General features: G+C 36.7%; 2 protein-coding genes across 2 annotated transcripts; one reads left to right on the plus strand and one right to left on the minus strand.

Moving 5' to 3' along the window:
- Positions 1-1039: 1039 nt before the first annotated feature.
- On the minus strand, positions 1040-10676 carry LOC128981991 (uncharacterized protein K02A2.6-like). The gene is made up of 4 exons (XM_054401021.1): positions 8197-10676; positions 5319-5413; positions 3003-3118; positions 1040-1516 (listed from the first exon to the last, which is right to left on the minus strand). The coding sequence occupies exons 1-4, from the start codon at positions 10674-10676 to the stop codon at positions 1040-1042; spliced, it is 3168 nt and encodes a 1055-aa protein (XP_054256996.1).
- Positions 10677-16416: 5740 nt separating this feature from the next.
- On the plus strand, positions 16417-16737 carry LOC128981992 (cyclin-dependent kinase inhibitor 1C-like). Its single transcript, XM_054401022.1, has one exon. The coding sequence runs from the start codon at positions 16417-16419 to the stop codon at positions 16735-16737; it is 321 nt and encodes a 106-aa protein (XP_054256997.1).
- The last annotated feature ends 4523 nt before the right edge of the window (positions 16738-21260 follow it).

Below are 21260 nucleotides of genomic sequence, written 5' to 3' on the forward strand. Positions count from 1 at the left end.
GGCGGATAGGATTCGCCCCAATTCGCATACTAATTTACATGTATTTCTTATGGAAGGAGTATTTTAATAAGATATCAATTAAATAAGTTATAACTCGTAATCTGTTGAACCAAAATAAACACATTATATACTTTTCTTGTAGAAAATTTAATCTTCTTCAATTTTATTATTTACTATAGTATACAAAAAGTTGATAGTTTTCGAGATATAATCAAAAAACCCAAAATGCGTACCTTTTTCCCCCCCTTTTTCCCCCCTCCACCCACTGGCTCACCACCTAGGAGTCAGGACTTTTGGTATGTTAACACCCTAAGCCCCCTGAACAAGTTTCTGAAGGAATCGCTTAGTTACCTGCTCACGCACTCTACACCTACTTTTGGATCATTCATTGACTGGACTACCATAACAATACTACTTTCGTCGATTACTTTTTGAGTATGGCTCACGTACTTGCTCCAGAGATCCGGTGTAACCGCCGACACAGCATCTGTGAAAAGCTTCTCTACATCCTTCAGTTTAAAGGTATGGTTCCTTTCCTGAACATACGACTTGACAAAGGCCCATACCATTTCAATTGGGTTATATTGGCAATGGTATGGGGGAAGTCGAAGCACCTTGTGTCCTAATTCTGCTGCTTTGCTGTCAACCACGTACGTTGGGTATGGTGGCTTGTGCAACTTGACCAAATTGTAGACTTCAGGTTTTCTCAAATCTTCAGGAAAGCACACACCTTTCTCTTGCAGCCAAGTCTGCATTTCCGATTTCCTGGAGTTTGAGGTAGGATGTTTATCCTTAACTCTAGAATGATAGCTGGCATTATCCATTATTATTGTACTTCCAGCTGGCAATACCATTTGGCATAGTGTCAAAAAACCATTTCTCAAAAACCTCCGCATTCATCTCCTCGTGGTAGTCATTGGTGGCTTTCGATTGAAAAATTAAAGGAGGTGCGTTGATCCACCCATTTTTACTACCGGCGTGACAAATTATTAGGCGCTTGCCTTTGCCAAGTGGAGTGCCTAACGTCCCCTTAACAGAGTCATCCGTCCAACCTTTCGTAACAGACGCATTTTGATTTATCCATGTCTCGTCCAAGAAAAAAAGGCTTATCTAGGTCAATGTTACGAGCTTTTCGTAGGAATTGGCATCTCTTCAAAGCTACAGACGGCTTCTCCATTAGAACCTTCCTGTTGTTGCATTTTTTGTAGACGAAGCCTAATTCTTTCAAAACTTTGGCAAGAGAAGTCTTACCTCCACAAAAAAGTCCAGCTTCCTTCAAAGAATGACCTAATTTTTTTAAGATGGGCACTTCTTTCCGCTCGTAGTAACTGACGATGTGGCGACGGATTGCTGATTTTCCAAAATCATCCAAATTTGTCACATGTCGCTCCCGAACTCGGAGTTTGTTTTTCCTTGGAGTGCTGAGGATGATTCGTCGCTTCCTTGTAGTTGTACTGGCGCATGTTGAGTCTGGAGTTTCAATTACGGCTTCATCAATATCCTCGTCGTTCTCGAGCTGATGGTCGTTCAATTCAACTGCTTTTTTTCTCTCGACGTTTCACCGTAGCTATGGGTACACCGCATGCCTCAGAAACTCTCTCCAACACTTTTGTAACGTCTTTCAAAGGGCCCATACTGTCTTTTTCTAAGTAAAAATAATTTATTACACTAGCCACTATGGTCCTTGCCTGGGAATGATACACTTTAGATTTTTTATCACTCATTGTCACGTAACAACACAAAATAAAACCGTAGTATTTTATGACGCACTATAATCGATTTAAAAAAAAAAAAAAACAACTCGAAAAAAACAACGGTTAAATACAACGGCAGACACAGACACAGTTTACAACAAAAGGCACAAACTATTACTGAGCATCGCTCATAGTTTAACTATTATCCTGAAAGAACTTTGAATATTAGTCACAAATAGATATGAATCATCACTTCGAAGGCATAGTTTGAAGAAAATGATGATTCATTTCATATTGTCATCCTTACCCTGTATCGTTACCAGCTTTGTCCGACTTCCAGATCTTAGATATTAAGTAATTACATCGTGTTTGGGCTCATTATTTTCAGAATTTCGTGTAGAAATCAAATATATAAATAACAATTTATTTTAAATTAAAATAAAAAAAATTGCAAATCTGTGGGACTGGTACTGTAGATGAGTCATTGTTTGTCGCTGGCTAGCCCGGCCGTGTGCTCCCACTATCTCCGCGTTCCGCCATCTCCGAACCCAAATCTGTCCCGCCACCTCCGAATTCTTGAGTGACCCTTATAATCCCGTCACTGCCTGCGTTGTTAGCTGTCATTGCATCCACGGCTGCGAAGCCCCGTGGATGGAAGATTTAATGAAAATTTAACCCGTGGGTTAGGTTAGGTCAGGTCAGGTTAGGTTAGGTTGGGTTAGGTTAAGTTAAGTTAAGTTAGGATAGGTTAGGTTTGGGCGGAAAGTCTTAACGCAGGAAGTAACCGAGGATTATAGGGGTCACTCTGAAATTCGGAGGTAGCGGTACACGGAGATGGCGGGACGCGGAGATAGCGGGAGGTAACCAGCCCGGCGAGCGGTCGGGGAGGGTCGGTCGAGTTCCGAGAAGCGTCCTAATCCGCTGGGTATCACAGCCGAACGGACAGACTATAATGTAAACAAACAAGATGAAATAACCAACAAACAATGCTTAGCAACAGTTACTATGGCATTCTTTCAGCTGTTATTTTTGCAGGCTTACCAACAGACAACAAGGAAATAAAATAACCACAAGTTGTAGCAAAACTCATAAGTGTATAAGGATATTACTCTGCAAATCGGTCTAAAAATATGGTGTCATACATTTTATTTTAATTTTTTTACACTAAAAATATTTTTTTACACATAGATTGTTATATATATTCTTAAAGGGAATTAAATGGAGATTTTCTTACAATAAAAAAATAAAAATCGACATTTTTGACCCCAAAAAGGTACCAACTCCCATGTAATACACACCAGTGAATACCCAGATGTTTGGTAGGGCGTGTCTCATCAGCATCATTCGTTTTCGGTGATATGCCTCCTGGTTGTTATTGGTTCTTCTGGCTTGTCTGAAAACTGACAAATTGCCAGCACCAACACCTGCAATGGTTTTAAGTACTGTACGCGTAAAAAATATACATAGGGTATTTACATTCAGGATTAATTTGTTTCAATCCTCAATAACATCAGCTACATTGTAAGGTATTTAAAGTATCTTTGGTCAAAAAGAGTTCATATGTAAATGTACTGTAAAAGGTAAGCGATATGTTATGCCTTTTTTGTACAATTTAAATTATATCTACATATGGTGTACACATTTTTGTACACGTTTAATTACTTGCAGGCTTATAACTGCCCAGTAATGCCAACTGCTAAAATTGGTAAAAACCCCCTTATGAGGGCATCGATACAAAACTTAAAGTAACTACAAAAATAAAGTAACTGGCCGTGGAAGTAATTTTAACACATATGTCAGAGACATAATAGCCCATCTACAATACAACCTGCATTATGCTAGGTCCAACCATGGATAATCATAATTATGTAGGCCTGTTAATTAATACACAATGAATCAATGACAATACCTTCTATCCACATACATCGTACGTAGGTGAAAAATTGCTGTAATTCATATTACATTCTGTTTTGCTCAGCAAACATCACTATGCTATCCAAACCAGCCGAAATGTTTCTGGGGAATGGGAGCTAGGGAGTTCCATCGCCATATTCACCGCCTTTCTCGCCAATTCATTAGTGCGTAGCAGGTTCGTTAGGCCTAAATTTCTCGCCTTTTTCCTCATAGCCTACGACGTATTTTGGATACTGATTATGCGGATGGAAAGTTATGTATGAATGAATACATAAAATAATAATAAAGCAATAATAATTTAGGTGTTTATTTATTAAAGTAATTTTCATTTCTGAAAGTAATGAGTGGAAACCTCGATTAGTAGGCTTTTAGCACAGATGGTTTAAACACAACACTGATTCACGGTCATTTAGGTAAGACTTGTTTCGGCTTCTTTGATGAATGAAACTTAAAAGTAACAAAAAGATATATAATTCTGAGCAATGCACAGACAAAACTCTAATTTTATTTATATACATTTTAGATGTTTTTATATCATGAAAATCCTTTATATGTAGAACTGTTTTTATTTTTTTAACGTGTCCTACAAATTAATCACCACGAGCAATGCTCAGTCCGTAAATAATTATACGACCGTCAACGCGATAACATATACGCGATATTAACATTTGACTAAAACACATTTTATTACCCTCCTAATATTGTAGCAGCAACCCTAGCTAGGTATTCCTTAAATCTAATGTTATTCTAATAAACTTAAGTACAGGGGAGCGAGCTGGCGTAGTGGCTAGAGCGCGGGACTTCGGTCCATGAGGTCCCGGGTCCGATCCCCGCCAAGTCACCAATGGATTTTACCCAAGTGATAATGCCGCAACCCCTAGGTCTAGCCTGAAGTAATGTGAAAAACAATCCCAGGCTCGTGCCTAGCGTCCTAGGACAAAAAAAAAAAAAAAAAAACTTAAGTACAAATAAAACCAAGCTAATGGAAATTAGCTTAGTCTGCAAGTTTGCTGCGGCGAGGGTATTTTACCTTTTATGGAAATTTTGCAATTAGATAAATAGGAGTTTAACTTATATTGGCAGAATGAAATCAGCAACCGACGGTCGGAAAACCCTCGGTGACCGCTGATTGGAGACTTATTTTAAATTCTGTAACTATTACTTTTGCGTAGCATATGTAATCTTTGCTATTACTATTACTTTTGGATTTAGGTTTGGCACTTGATCCTTTATGAATTGCATTACCTTAGTATATGCAGCCAATGACTTCCTTTCCATTAATATGTAAAAAACCGGAAAGGTCTGAAAATGCAATAATAATATAAACTCCAATTATATAATACTAGCAGCTACCTGGCGCGCGTTGCTGCGCTAATAATTATTAGTTTAAATGGTAATTTGTCCTTTACGCTAAATAATAAAATTTATGTTTAATACAGTATAATATATGTTGTATAATATATATTGTAATGACCTAACCGTCAAAAGCTGTCGTGATTCAGGAACTGACGGCCTTACTTTAAAGGTCCTGTCCATGTGGAGTTCTTCAGTGCTATTCAGTTCTTCCAGTAAGAGCTTAGATCCAAAGATCAACGAAACACTTTCATAATCATCATCTTGCACTGAGCTCAAAACTAATTCATCTCCAGAGATTGTGTTTGACTATGCTAAATTCCTTTCTCGTTGTAGCATTTCATCAAATTCGGATACTGTCCATGGAATGATATCTCTTGTCTGCTTCTAGCAGAAATGTTGCAGACTTTAATTCCGTGAACCCAATCCTTCCTGTTACATGCAGAGGTACTCTGAAATAAGGTTTAGTCATCGATATTTAATTCTTACTAATAAGCAAAACAATACCATGTATTTCCGTTTAAGCCTTTATTTGCGTTCAGCTGTGATAAACAAATGGGGGTTAGGAAATTAAATTAAACCACATTACTAACTATTATAATACCAATACACAAACACCAAAATTTTGGGTTGTCGAAGTAACACCACATCTTCACGTTTGTTAGTTTCAATATCCAGTGTCATCTTGTCCTCGTGGGGAAGGTCCGAAGCCTATATAGCCTACAATATGTTGTTAATTAGGACTGTCAATGAAAATTTTACAGAAATATATATTAGCATTTATAGTGGCTAATGCATAGTAACTATCAACAGAATCATTTCCGATTTGTGAAACCTTTTGACGTTTAAGAGTATATGTGATATTTTCAAATGAACCTAGATCCATCTCGAAACCAGCTGGCTATTCTTTATAAAATGTACATAAATTTCCATGAAAACTACTATTTTAAAAAGTGAACCATTATTCTCATTTAATTACTACACTAATTATGCTCCATTAACAGTTATTGATTGTACAAGACAGAATGAATCTATTAAGCGTGGGCCAGTTGACATAAGGATGGAATTTGGATAAAAAAATACCTTGCCGGAAAACACTACAATGAACTATGGTGATTTCAATGCATGACCTTCCCAGTGGCCAAAGTAGACAGCCTGAATTTTAAAATTCGAGGATGTCGTTTCATGACGACCAACTCTCCAACTGATCTTGACTTAAAAGGGCAACTTTTGTGATAGAGCTCACTAAAGAGCAATGTCCACTTACGAATAAGCCTTTATTAACCTCGATGACTTGAAATGGGGAAGGTTTCACTCTTGCACTCTGAAACTCTTCATACCAATCCTCAGGCAGTTCCGCCCACTATTTCAAGTCAGATTTATGCAGACCATATTTCGGTAGCATTCCAAATAAGAATGGCCACATAAATGGAAATTCATCTCAACGCTATCGAGCCTTTTTACATGATAGACCAGATAGTGAACCATTCTAATCATGGTCTAGTTTTTATTTTGGCCACCACATGAGTCACAGAATATATCTAGCTCTTTGGCTTTTGGGTCCAATTTGGTCATAACGAAATAAAAAAAAATAAGCTACTTCATATGCTCCTTTCTTTACTACTGTTTCGTCGTAAGCATAGTAAGATTCATTCGACGATACGACATGTATTTTAAACATGCAAATTTAATTTATTTTATTATAACTTTATTTTAGTGAGCTGGCGTCTGTAATACACATAGTTTGTCTTTATGTCTGAGACTGGCAAGTTGTTTTGTTGTTTTTTTTTTTTTTGTTTCTTTTATTCATAGTTATACTTTATTTGTTGACTGCTCAGTCTTGATTGTTTCTTCCTGACGTAAAACATGTCAGCTTTGGTTAAATGAAGTTTGTTTTCTATCGATAGTTTTTTTTTAATTTATCTTCCGGTGTACTTTTTTCCTCCTTGATAATTGTTTAACCCTGTCTGTATAGCTTTTACCTCTGCTATGTAAAAAGCACAGTTGCAACACGTGCTATGCGTGGATATCCAAATCCTATATTAAAGTTTTCGTTGAAAACTTGCCTATATCGTTCTCAAGATGTATTGATAATGTATTGGAAATAACTAAAAATCTTTCAAACAAGACCAATAACTGACTTTTGACGTGGGCTATTTTAAACCTTATCTAGAATGTACAGCTGTATTTTTAACACCCGCTTCTTAACATTATGCATGTTCAGACACTAAATATTCTGTATTCTAAACAATGTCCATGATCCAAATATTAGGGGATAACCATTAATTCAATTAACATCTAGGATCAGGAAAACCTTTGGAAGAAGTTGCTTATTCCAGTAGACAGCCTAAACCAACAGTTTTTGATAATGTTACAGAAATTATGTTGTTTGCGATAATGTGAGCTCCAGTGCAAAACTGGAGCTAATCGAAGATATTATGAATAATCAGCCTCTCTTTCAATGCAAAAAAATACTGACTATTAGATATAAAAATAATACAAAATATATGAACACAACTCTTGATACATGTTTATTTCTTAATAATAAATGTAAACATTGAATTATTTACAATATGAAATTATTCCAGTCATATGATCAATATTAAATAAAAGATAGATTATTTGGAATATATAACAATTCCTCCCTACTTATTTAAGAGAATGTTCATTTACAAGTTCATCCTTTTAATTGGTTTTCTTATTCTCAATGAGCGGCGAATTTTAGGGACAGGAACATCTGGTTGTGAGTTTGCATTGGACACTTCAGCGTCTTGTTGTGTACTTGGCTCTTCGGCCTCTTGTCGGCTGCTTGTACGATGGATTGTACTTGACGCTTCATTGTTATGTATAGGGCTTTTTTTCTTCAATATTAGGCATAGTGCTTGCTGTAGGACCCGATGTTTCAGTGTCTATAGTTCCTTCCCAGCTTGGGGTGTTACTTGAGACATTTTCTGTATCTTGTGACTTTTCTGAATTGCTTATTGATTTCCTTAACATACCGTACCTTGTATTTCCCATGAATATCGGTTGTCTTGAACAATTTTGATTGGTATTTTGGAATATTAAAGTTCGATTAGTTTGCTTTGGTGGTACTTTGGCTTTTGGGTCGCATCGGTTGTTTGAACTTTCTTGTCTTGTTTGTGTCAATGAGCTAGGTAGAGGGCTTTTGTAATGAGTAGAATCTTTTGGCACTTGGCAAGATCGAAGTTGATTGAAGTGGCGTTTTATCACATACCCATCATCAATTTCTACGAGATAGTGAAGTCGTCCCATTCTTTCCACCACAGTTCCAAATTTCCACAGAATGGATCCTGCGTAATTTCTTGATTGTACTCTCTCCCCAATATTGTAATGTTTGTTAAATATTGGTTGTTGAGCCTCATTTTTGTCATCTTCGCCAGGCCTTAAGAGATCTAGCTTGGTTCTCAAGTTCCTGCCAAACATTAATTGTGCTGGGGATGCACCAGTACTCAGTGGTGTAGCTCGGTACCGAAATAATAGTGCACACAGTTTTTCATGTAAAGTGCCCTGTTCAAACTGCATGCACCTCAGTTTTGTCTTGAGTGTTTGGCAAAATCTTTTCGCTTGACCATTTGTAGAGGGGTTTCCTGGTGCAATGAATCGTTGTCTTATTCCTTGGCGTTTACAGAATGCTTGAAACTCTGCAGATTTAAAAATTTTGGCATTGTCACTGACCAATATTTCTGGTAGGCCATGGTGACTGAATATTTCTCTGAGGTAATGAATAGTACTGGCAGTTGTTGGCGCACTTTTTATCGGATATATTTCTGGCCACTTTGACCTGGCATCTACAACAATCAAGAAGTTGTGATTCAGAAAAGGTCCTGCGTAATCCATGTGGACTCGCTGCCAATTGCGTTTTGGTATTTCCCAAACATGGGTAGGAGCCTTCTCTGGATTTTTCTTATTCTCACAACATGCCTTACAACTTGCCACCATACTCTCAATATATGTATCAATGTTTTTCCAGTAACAGTAGTTTCTTGCCAGACTCTTCATCCGCACTATTCCTACGTGTGTTGAGTGTAATTCTTGGAGGATTTTAGGTTGTAGCTTTTTTGGAATGATAACACGATTTCCTCTAAAAATAATTCCGTCTTGAAGTGATATTTCTGGGTCAGCGACTTCTCCGTTTAGGAGCTTTTCCTTTAAGCGAAAGAGTTCTTCGTCAATTGATGTTTCTTTTTCTATGTCTTTAGCCATGATTGTATCGGTTGTTATGCAGTGTATTGTCTCTCTTCGAACAGTGTAATCTTCGTCAACCACATTTATATTCTCTTCTTTTATGGGTAAGGGATGTCTTGAGAGGTAATCTGCATTACAGTGGTCGTTTGATTTTTTGTGTACAATCTCATAATGAAATCCTGAAAGAAAATGAGCATATCTAAGCATCCTGGATGAAGTCAACAATGGTAGTTTCTTGTCTGGATGAAATATGGTCATCAGTGGTTTGTTGTCAATGGCAAGAGTAAACTTCCTTCCGTATATATAATCGAACATTTTTTTACATCCCCAATATACAGCAGTTGCTTCTCTGTCCAATTGGCTATAGTTGCGCTCTGCAGCAGTGAGGGATCTGCTGGCAAACACAATAGGCCTCTCTTCATTATTTGGCATTTTATGAGACAGCACAGCTGATAAGCCAACAGGGCTAGCATCTGTAGCAAGTATCACGGGGAAGTCTGGGTTGTATGGAGTAAGGACTGTGTCACTTGCTATCTCTTCTTTAACACAAGTAAAAGCTTTTTCACATTCCTGGGACCAGTGAAAACGTTTTTCTTTCCTTAGAAGCTGATGTAAGGGATTTAGCAGTGTAGATGCATCTTTGATGAACTTTGAATAGTACTGTACTAGTCCAAGGAATTGACGCACTCCTGTGATATTTGTTGGACGGGGAGCATCCTGGATTGCCCTTACCTTTTCTGGTGATTTCTGGATACCGTCTTTGCTGATGATATGACCCAGATACTGCACCTTTCTCTCAAAAAACTTGCATTTTTCAATATTCACATGTAGATTGTGTTGTTCCAATTTTTCTAAGACCTTTATGAGCCTGGATTTGCATTCTTCAAAAGTGCAGCCTTGTACAACAATATCATCAAAATAAGCCACTGTCCCTTCAAGATTTTGTACGACTTGGTCAATAAATTTATGAAATTCATTTGGGGCAGTCTTAATTCCGAAAAACAGTCTTTTTGCTAGATATGTACCCTTATGTGTGGTAATCGTCTGGATTTTAGAACTTTCAGAGTCCACTGAAAGATGTAAATAAGCCTTGTAAATGTCTAAAGTGCAAAAATAGTTTCCATTTCTCATTTTGTTAAGGATATCCTCTATTCTTGGTATTGGATAACGACTGTCATGTAGTTGTTGGTTCACAGTTACCTTGTAATCCGCGCAAATATGGACCGCTCCATTTGCTTTTGGAATCACAACAATCGGTGTTCCCCACTCAGATTGATCCACTTTCTCTATTACGTCTTCTTTTTCAAGTTTATCTAGTTCATTCTCAACAGCTTCTCGAAGAGCATGAGGTACTGGTCTGGGTTTTAAGTACACAGGTCTTGAATTATCCTTTAGTTTTAAAGAGCATGTAAAGTTGGGTGTTTTACCAATGCATTGTTCAAAAACGCTTGAGAATCTTTGCTTGATAGATTTGACAACAGTGTTGGTATCAACCTCTGGTTTCTTCATATTAACAAGATTAATATTGTGTAAGTTAATTTTCAATTTTCGAATCAAATTCCTTCCAAGAATAGCGTTTTTAGGTAGATTTACAATGTATAGATCCTCTCTGCAAGATCTACCTTCGTAAGATATGCTTAGGGTACAGACCCCGATTGGTTTGAAAATTTGTCCAGTATAAGATCGAAAAAGAGCACTTGTTTTGCAAACTGGAACATGTAAGTCTAGTTTCTTGAAGTCATCATTATTTATTATGCTAACACGACTTCCGGAATCACACTCAAAACGTTGCTGTTTACCATTTAGAGATACGTTAATCATCATTCTGTCATCTCCTTCGTTATTCTTCAATACATTTATGATCCGTTGAACGTCGTATTCATATTCAGAATCAATTTCATCAACCCTTTTTACATTTTTCTCTGAAGACTGTAATTCCTGTATTCGTTTCGCTATGCAAACCTTTTCTATGTGTCCATCTTTATGACAATACCTGCAATTTAGTTCATCTATTAATCGGCAATTTTGTGTTTCGTGGTTATTCCTTCCACAGTGCAAACAGACATCTAAAAGTCCCAGTCTTTGTAGCCTTTTGTTTTTCCTGTCTTTCTTTTTGCTTGAGTCATTAGAGGTTTTTGGTTGAGAAACTTTTATTCTTAGGGCCGATATTGTTCTTTGTTGTTTTAGTTATTTTGTGAATGTCATTCTGGTTATTACTAGTATATAAAATCTGGTTGTCAAGTTTTGATGCCTCTATAGCCAAGGCGATTTCTAAGGCTTTGTCAAATGATATTTCCCCCAGTTGTAAGAGTTTTTCTCTGATGTCCGAGTCATATAAGCCTCTGATGAATTGAGCCCTGAGCATGAGGTTTATAACTGATTTTGTACATTTTCCTTCTTTACACCCAGATTTGAAATCTGCTGAACAAGCCAGTTGATTGAGGACTGTGACATAATTTGTGATTGATTCATTTCCATCTTGTAAACGGGATAAGAATTTGTGCTTTCTGTAAGTATGTTCTTCTTTGGGCTTAGGTGCTCATTTAGTAATATCAGTAATTCTTGATATGTTTTTGAGTCTGGTTTGTCTGGAGATGTTAGACTACAGATCAGATTGTAGTGCTTAGCACCTAAGCAATTGATTAAAAATAAACCTTTCAATTGTTCAGTCTCTGAGTCATTGTCCGTCAATCCTTTTATTTTAAAAAATATTTCTAAACGCTGAGTGTAGCTTTCAAACGTTTCCTTACTTTCGTCATAAGCATCAAACATCAAGGCATTGCTCTGTAGTAGTTCCTTGGTACTATGTTTTGATCTAGGCTGTTCTGTCTGTTGACTTGTATGTTGTGTCATTAATGTCATAAAACTGTTCAAAGTAGATATAAGGTCTTGTATTTCAGTCATTTTCTTCCTCGTCGCCAAATTATTAGATATAAAAATAATACAAAATATATGAACACAACTCTTGATACATGTTTATTTCTTAATAATAAATGTAAACATTGAATTATTTACAATATGAAATTATTCCAGTCATATGATCAATATTAAATAAAAGATAGATTATTTGGAATATATAACACTGACTTTCCGAAAATGCACTGCTCAATGCAAGGGGGTGCTAATTTCATTGGCCAATAGTTAGCTTGGCCCATTCTAACTTTAGGATTTTCCCCACAGAACACTATTCTTAATTTACTGTAATAATATCTAAGATACGGTATTTTGTAATTTGTACCAAATATATACTTATCATAAAAAGTTTCTCAAAATTTCTGTAATACAGTCCTTTAATACCCCTTCAACATCTGCGCTACTTTCTGGTTCCCTATTGATTTTCGTAGATGTGTACAAATCTTTCTGTTAGATCACGAACTGCTGCCTCGTTGTCCATGTATCTGTCCTCAATATTCCAAGCATGTTCGCATCTTTTTCTCCACTCTTCGGGTGTAATTAGGCCAATCTTTTCCTTTACGAGTTCAATGCAATCATTTAACTTAAATGTGGTGTTTTTTGAAGCGACATGATTTTTTAGGAGTGACCATATCATTTCTATGGGGTTAAGGTCTACCCAGTAAGGTGGAAATCGTAATACAGTGTGTTCTCGTCCTCTCCCTCTTCACCCTCTTCCTCTTCGGCCTCGTCCTCTGTGACCTCTTCCTCCTTGAGGAATTTCTCTAGGCTGGTCCCTATTTTCTGACAGAATAAAGAAGCTGTACATCAGAAGTAATTGCACATCTTAGTTTATTACCGTACCTGGTATGAGTTATGAATAAAGAAAATATTTTAAAAACCACTATGTATGATGTTGCTGTTCACCCCTCCTCCCCCCCTAGGATCAGGTCTCGCTTTTCAAACACTTGGCCGACAATCAAGTCAGCGACTTCGTTAGTAGAAGGAGCATTGTAACGTCCACTGTGAGTATTAGAAGGCTTTTCGTCAGCAATGATAACTACCTGGAAATCGTGAACATCTTTGGGAACAGACTCAACAGCAGCTTCGAAGTCCTTGATATACTTATTATTTTCATGAAGAATTTTCTGAAGCTGACCCACCAACGCAGGCTTGACATTTTGAAAGTAACCACAGCGTATGTATCTTTCATTGTTGTCATCACCAACAAAATATATCTGTAGGAAAGACGGCTGCTGTTGTGAGCCAGGCATCAAATTCCCTATTCTATGGTAGACCTGGCCCTGTACCTTAAATGTTGGCATAAAATGTCTCTCTTTAATCTCTTTTGCTCCAAATGACGTCATTTGAAAACAACCGTTGTATTTTCGACAACAAATAAAACAAATTTATTCCTCTACACTTATATTTGATTACAAACTAATTGAGAAATTATCTTAATGAGAAAAGGTTTGACAATGGAAATCAAACAAAGAAAAAGTGCACTTAACATTATATATTTTTAAGATATTTACATAAGTTTAAATTACAATTTATACAGTTGTTAGTCATGAGGACCATCTCTTATCAAAACCGGATAAAAATTACTCAATATTATATACATACTGGACGGACACACACACACACATAATATATATAATCATATAAATATAAATATAAATATAATATATATAAGTTTACTAGCTAGTTAGTAGTGCTAGTTCGGATCAGTTTGACATCGTTCCTAGTCAACAAGCGATCTGCTTCTTTTTGTGATTTAATTTCTCTGTGTATGAGTTTTGATGGCCTGGCCTCACACTGAAATATAAAAGGCAGAAATATAAAAGTTTAATAATTCAAAATAAAATAAAAATACTAAATGTACTCAAACTTTTCCCCACTTTAACCTAAGTTAACATACATTTGCATATACACACCGTATATATATATATATATATATATATATATATATATATGTATCAATTTGAACGAATGGTGTTTTTGACTTCTGGGGACATCAAAATGAAAAATATCTGAAAAAAGACAATTCTTGAACCTCTAAAGTACATTCTTGCAAATTATTAATCAAGTAAAAATATCATAAAAAATGCTTACCAAACATCGAGCAACAAGTTTTCGTTTCTAGGAACTTCCTCTTAAGGGGGAAATTTCCCATTTTCTTTCCTGTAAGGGAAAACAATTCTGCAACTTCGTCCACTAATGTTGCTTTTAGGATATTAATCATAAAAATGTGCATCTTTTCCTCCAAGTGTAGACACTTTCACCTTAAAATAAAAAGTATCAGTTACTTGATGAAACATTCTAGTAGGCCTATCCATTTTAATGTTAAGCTTACCAAATCTATTTAATTTTTAATTGTAAGGGTAACTTCTGCAAAAAAAATTTAAATCCTACCCTAGTATCCAGGCTTTAGCGAAGAAAGAATTGATGGAATCTCATTTAGAATAAATGGCATCACACAACTGACACTGACACAGTCTTTCGTCCTCTAATTTGCATAAAATGACTTTTTTGCAATACAATTGAATGAAAACACAGAATAATTTATATATTTTTAAATCGACTTTTCAATATTCAATCATATTATCATAAAAAATAGGGAGCATTTCTAAAAAAAAATAAAAATTTTGAGTACGGTAATTTTTAAACTAAGTTTAAAAGATTTAATGTGGGTGAGAAAGGTTCAACACTGTAACATTTTTAGAAAAAATAAAATAAAAATTGTAAGAGAAGTATCTCATGTTAAGCCATTATCACGCTCCCTACCGACCACTCTACACTGTAACTGAGGGGTGAGTATGGTCGGTAGCTAATGTGTTAATAGAAACAATACATATAAAAGTTAGGTTTTAAACACTACCTATACTTACAAAGGATTTTTTGAAGAATTCTTCTTCTAATTTTACTTCAAATTCTTCAAACTCCCCAATCGTCTTTATTGGCAAAAACTTTAACATATCTTCGTTATATTGTGTGCCAATAATCTGATTTGCGTTTAAATTATTAATCCTTTGGTTGATTTGGATTTGGTCGACCTTTTCACTCAGCGAGGCAATCATTCCAATCATGTGGTTCATTTTATCCATCACTGAAACACAAAAATAGTGTTAGAACTTTGAACCAAGTATTGAACACAGATAAATAAAATTTGTTCTATTAACCACCGTTTGAGTAAATGCATTAGACTCGCAGTACCGTGATCCGGTAGATATAGGCCTAGAACCGTGATACTACCGGATAAGTTAAAATGCCGGATTACTGGAATGTTAACAATAAAAACACTTTAAATTCACTTTTAAAAAACACGTTTCCGAAAATTGGGAAATAGGAAACCTCTATTGCCGTGATCGGACTACATAGTAAAAATTATAAAAAATCTAATTAAATTAAAATTTTAATTTTAGGGCAAGCATACGCACAAAATATTTGTTTATAAAATAGTTTATACAAAAAGTTTAATAATTCAAAATAAAATAAAAATACTAAATGTACTCAAACTTTTCCCCACTTTAACCTAAGTTAACATACATTTGCATATACACACCTTAATCATCCTAAGTACATCTGAATATGTCTCCTTTTTTGTCCGGAAGCAGGCAGAATACCAAAGGAACGTATACGTCGTTTACATAGCCGTGGAGGGTAAACAACTGCGTGATATATTTAGGAGCGTACTCGAACGTGCCATCCATAAATATTACTCACTGTCAGTTAAACCTTGAAGATTAGTGTCACAAGAGAAAATAGAAACACGCGCCTCCTTGTCATTGACTAGTAAAAACAGTTCGTCCTTGAGGTCCTTATGTAGATCTTGTCCAATGCCTGTTGTACTTCTTCTAGAGACTTTGGTAATTTAGGCATATGGCGTAGTCTTTCCTTTTGAACGCTAGTTAGTAGTGCTAGTTCGGATCAGTTTGACATCGTTCCTAGTCAACAAGCGATCTGCTTCTTTTTGTGATTTAATTTCTCTGTGTATGAGTTTTGATGGCCTGGCCTCACACTGAAATCAATTGATTAGTTGATATATTACAGAAAAAGTAATGAATATTATGCATTATCTATGGTAAAAATTATTTAAAAAATTATAGTTAATTTAGTATCGTTATTTTGAAGTTTAAAGGAAAACATAGCTCATGGTGAAGATAAATTATTAGAGTTGTTCATTTTGTAAACAATATCAAGGACATAGTTATAATCGGTAAACTCTTTATACATTAAAACATAGTTTCAGTTATTCCATCAAATTAAATACTTTGACTTACGATATCGAGTTCCAGCTCTAGGTCGTCGATATCTAGTGCTGGTGCCTGTACGAGTGCTGGTGCCTGTACGAGTGATGGTGCCGGTGCCTGTGCCCGTGCCTGTGCGGGTGCTGGTGCCGGTGCCTGTTCGGGTGCTGGTCCCGGTTCCTGTGCCGGTGCCTGTGCCTGTGCGGATGCTGGTCCCGGTTCCTGTGCCGGTGCCGGTGCCTGTTCGGGTGCTGGTCCCGGTGCCTGTGCCTGTGCGGGTGCTGGTGCCTGTGCCTGTTCGGGTGCTGGTCCCGGTTCCTGTGCCGGTGCCTGTGCCTGTTCGGGTGCTGGTCCCGGTTCCTGTGCCGGTGCCGGTGCCTGTTCGGGTGCTGGTCCCGGTGCCTGTGCCTGTGCGGGTGCTGGTTTGACCAGTGGCTCATCTTCCACCTGGTTTAGGCATGACCGCGACCTCGTCCTAACCCTCTTCCTCCTCTTCCTCTTCGGTCTCTCCCTCTGTGGCCTCTTTCTTCTTGAGGAATTTCTCTAGGCTGCCCACCATTTTCTGACAGAATAAATAAAATGTACACCACAAGTATTTTCACGTCATAGTTAATTACCGTACCTGAGCAAATGTTTTTTGTGACCAATAATTTTTATGTCATTGACACAAAAAAAAATAATATGTCAGAGAACATAATATACAGGGTGACCACAAAGTCTTGGCCGGATAAAAAACCACACGTATATAAAAAATGTTATTTTAACCTAACTCGAGTAAGCTATGCAATATCCACATAAGCAAAACTAACATCAACAAAAAAAATTACAGAGGTTAGTTGGTAGATTAAAAACATTTGTCTGTAATTAGACACAATCGTGTATCTATATCTATAAAAGGGGAACTATAGATGTGTGTATACCTATATGTATATACGTTACGGACTCCGAAACCGCTCGACAGATTGTAAGGAAACTTTCAGGCATTATTTCGTTATCTTTCAAGGATGGTTCGAGTGAAGTTTGGTGCAGATCCGTCAAAAGGGCTCTGCCCCAGAGGGTTTTAAGTGGGCCAATGTCAGACTTTTTGATCTACAATGTTTACAAATAAATATAATTCAAAAGCAGATGTTTACTTTCACCTCAGAGTAATAAAACAAAACTTTTTGTTTTATTACTCTAAGCTTTCACCAACTGTTTTGTAGGTTTGAATAATCATAACATTCTGTATTAGCAATAGTCATGATTTGAAATTGTGCCACAGTGTTTCTACAGAGTGCAGCACAGAAAACTATTTTACTTTTGAATACTGTAAGTCCAAATGTATTAAACCCCAATCGCAGCACACCTGTGCACTTAACAACGTTTAAATTCTTCAATGTTGAATATTAAAACATAAAAACCTTTATCAAAGTATTATAAACAATAAAAGGGATGACTTTTTTGTAATTTATGACAACAGCTAATTTGCAACCTAAAGGTGAGTGAGCGTAGCGAACGAACATCAACCTAGAGGCGAGTTAGCGTAGCGAACGAGCTAGCCTGAAAACAAGTGAGCGCAGCGAACGAGCTCCAACCTAAAGGTGAGTACGCGTAGCGAACGAACTTCAACCAGGACGTGATTGAGCCATGCGAATACTTTTGACGTTAAACGGAGCAAAGCCCGCGGGTATAGCTAGTCATTGATAATACTTAACTACAATCACTAAAATATAATTATCACACCAATAATATACATATTTCTGAACTAACAGCAATATAATGTAACAACTTGCGAACGGAAACGAGGATTAAGTGAGCAACACAGCTGATGGTTGCATGAGACGATAGTTGGTCCAGCTATTAGTCCCGAACACTACGTTTAAATAAAAGTATGCAATTTTATCTCCAAATAAAATCTTACACAACAGATTTATCTTGTTTTTCTTTATTTTTCACAAATAATATCAAGCAAATGTAATATGTAAGTAAAATTGTTCTCACCACCCCTCCCGCGACCTCTTTCACGCCCACGAGTTGGTGCATTTAAGTGATTAGGAATGGCAGGATCATCAACATTTTCTTCATCTACAGAAAACATTGACAAGAAATGACCTTCAAAGTTCAAAATATGTGTACAGTTGTTGCAATGAAATTGATAACTCACAAATTTTTATCAATAGGTGAGTAGGAGATTAACTCGTTCACAAGAGCCTAAACTAAATAATACAAATCCACATCAGTTGTAAATAACACGTGGGTTTCGTTTATATTGTTCTTACATTTGTAATAAACTATACCTAGCCAGGCTTCTCCCCCCCCCTTGTACGTATGTTACTTATTGTGTCAATATTTACCTTCCACCATCTCTAGCCCACGGTTCATTCTTCTTTCAACTTTCACGGGTCCTTCCTTCCTATCCCACGCCCCCTGTTCCTGGGTTGTATGCCCATATCTAGGATTGCCGGATCTGTAAATGGAGCGTTGTTTACAATATTAATTCTTTAATATAATCACACTGTACAACCGTTATTAAGTTCCAGAATATATATTCCAGTAAGAGAATGAGAAAGAATTTACCTATTTTATTCTAAAAAAAGTTTTCCATTTTCCTTGTTATGGTGTTTCTAAGTCAGAATTACTATCCACAATTTCTGGTTAGTGATGCATTATGCTCCCTACCAACGGTGCAAAGTTTCATCTAACTTATAATATATGTTGTAAAATTGAAAGAACTACCACAATTGTAGGTAAACGATACTCATCACGGCCTAGAGTCAAAAATAAAAATTAAATCACCCAATTATCGTTAAATGTACGATGAGAAAATGGGATATACAATCTTTCAACCATAAAATATTGACTCACCGAAGTTAGGTGGTCCCTGCGGCGGTGGCCCGAAGTCCTCGTCATCCTCTCCTTCCTCACTGTCAACGCCAGGAGTGACAATGGCATCGTTGACCGATTGGCTTGTTCGCATCAAGAAATCAAATATGGAAGAAAATCCTTGACAGAGGCCATCCGTAGCACTTGCAATTAATCTATCTTGTGCCACATAGGCCGGTCTTCCAGTTCCCACATCGATCGCACGCCTGGTGTATAGTTGCCTGTACGAATGTTCTAGTCTTTTTAGGGTTTCTGAATTTTTTAACATCGTAATTTGTTTGTATTGACACTGTACCGATTTCGTCGTATAAACAACGAATTAACGTGTAGCAGACGCAAACAAATAGTCAGCTGGTCAATTACCCACAATTCCAACCAAAGTGGTAGGGATAGAACGAGCCGCCAGCAACGAGTGTATCAGTGTATGTCGTTCCCTTGTCCTTGTACTAGTCGGTGAACCTTCGCGTCGTGCAAATTAAATTCATTTCGCGGTGTTGGTCGGACAATCTTAAATTTCCTCAAAATAGTTTAGCCTATATCCCGAAGGGATATAATTGCAACGCGGTTGGGAATTATAATCAGTTTTGTAAGTCAAAAAGTGTTAAAAAAACGTTCGTTTTTACCGGCCAACGCTAATCCGCCATTTGGAAATTTCACGTTCGTCACACGAGTTCAAATTGATGGCGTTTTTATTTAGTATACCAGCTAGTTACAATTCCTCATCCCTATCCTTCAAATTGTGTCAGTGTTCATTGTGGGTGCCCGAAATTGTAAGTAGTTAGTGTTATTTATTGTTATATCTTAGAATTCAGTAAGTCGCACATGGTAAATTTTCCTGTTGTATTTTGTTACTACATGTTAAAATAAGCACATGTTTCTAGGTTCAAGCTCAAAGTTCTGATCTTTATATCCATTTATAACGTAATAATCTGTACCATTTATTAAGCTGTGATGATCCAATAGTATTAAGAATAAATAGATGAAAATGTTTTTGTAGGGACATTTACAACATGTGCTATTTTCAAATGTTAAACTTTATTTGGATTCCGAATGTTACTTTTAAAAGTCGAGGATGTTGTTCCATGACGACCAACTCTCTAACTGATCTTGACTTAAAAGGGCAACTTTTGTGATCGAGCCCACTAAAGAGCAATGTCCACTTACGAATAAGCTCTTTATTAACCTCGATGACTTGAAATGGGGAAGGCTGTAATGTGTGTGTGTTGTATGCTGTTAAGAGGGCTTTTCTAGCTCTTGCACTCTGACACTCTTCATACCAATCCTCAGGCCCACTACTTCTGATTTATGCAGACCATATTTCGGAAGCATTCCAAATAAGAATGGCCACGTATATGGAAATTCATCTCAACGCTATCGAGTCTTTTTACATGTATTACATGATGAACCAGATAGTGAATTATTCTCAACATGGTCTAGTTTTTATTTTGTCCACCACATCAGTCGCAGAATCTATCTAGCTCTTTGGCTTTTGGGTCCAATTCGGTCATAACGAAATAAAAAAAAATGAAGCTACTTCATGTGCTCCTTCCTTTACTACTGTTTCGTCGTAAACATTGTAAGATTCATTCGACGATACGACATGTATTTTAAACATGCAAATTTCAGTTATTTTATTATAACTTTATTTTAGTGAGCTGGCGTCTGTAATACACATCGTTTGTCTTTATGTCTGGGACCGGCAAGTTGTTTTGTTGTTGTTTTTTTTTTGTTTTAACGAATTTCCCTATAGGGAAGTAGCTATTACCGTAGGTGGCACGGTAAGACCTAGGCCTGGGACCGATTTACTTTTTCATATTTTGTCCACCACATCAGTCGCAGAATCTATCTAGCTCTTTGGCTTTTGGGTCCAATTCGGTCATAACGAAATGAAAAAAAATGAAGCTACTTCATGTGCTCCTTCCTTTACTACTGTTTCGTCGTAAACATTGTAAGACTCATTCGACGATACGACATGTATTTTAAACATGCAAATTTCAGTTATTTTTATAACTTTATTTTAGTGAGCTGGCGTCTGTAATACACATTGTTTGTCTTTATGTCTGGGACTGGCAAGTTGTTTTGTTGTTGT

The sequence above is a fragment of the Macrosteles quadrilineatus genome, unplaced genomic scaffold (genome assembly GCF_028750875.1).
Source record: "Macrosteles quadrilineatus isolate MER2022 unplaced genomic scaffold, UCM_ALF_1.0 Scaffold_74__1_contigs__length_567022, whole genome shotgun sequence".
NCBI classification, from domain to species: Eukaryota; Metazoa; Arthropoda; class Insecta; order Hemiptera; family Cicadellidae; genus Macrosteles; species Macrosteles quadrilineatus.

Coding starts and splice junctions, on each gene's coding strand:
- LOC128981992 (XM_054401022.1), top strand. CDS start 16,417: ATGGTGCCGGTGCCTGTGCCCGTGCCTGTGCGGGTGCTGGTGCCGGTG.
- LOC128981991 (XM_054401021.1), bottom strand. CDS start 10,676: ATGAAGAAACCAGAGGTTGATACCAACACTGTTGTCAAATCTATCAAG. Junction 5,414..8,196: donor CTCGTAGAAATTGATGATGG/GTATGTGATAAA, acceptor ACCTTATTTCAG/AGTACCTCTGCATGTAACAG. Junction 1,517..3,002: donor ACGCCCTACCAAACATCTGG/GTATTCACTGGT, acceptor AACGACCATCAG/CTCGAGAACGACGAGGATAT.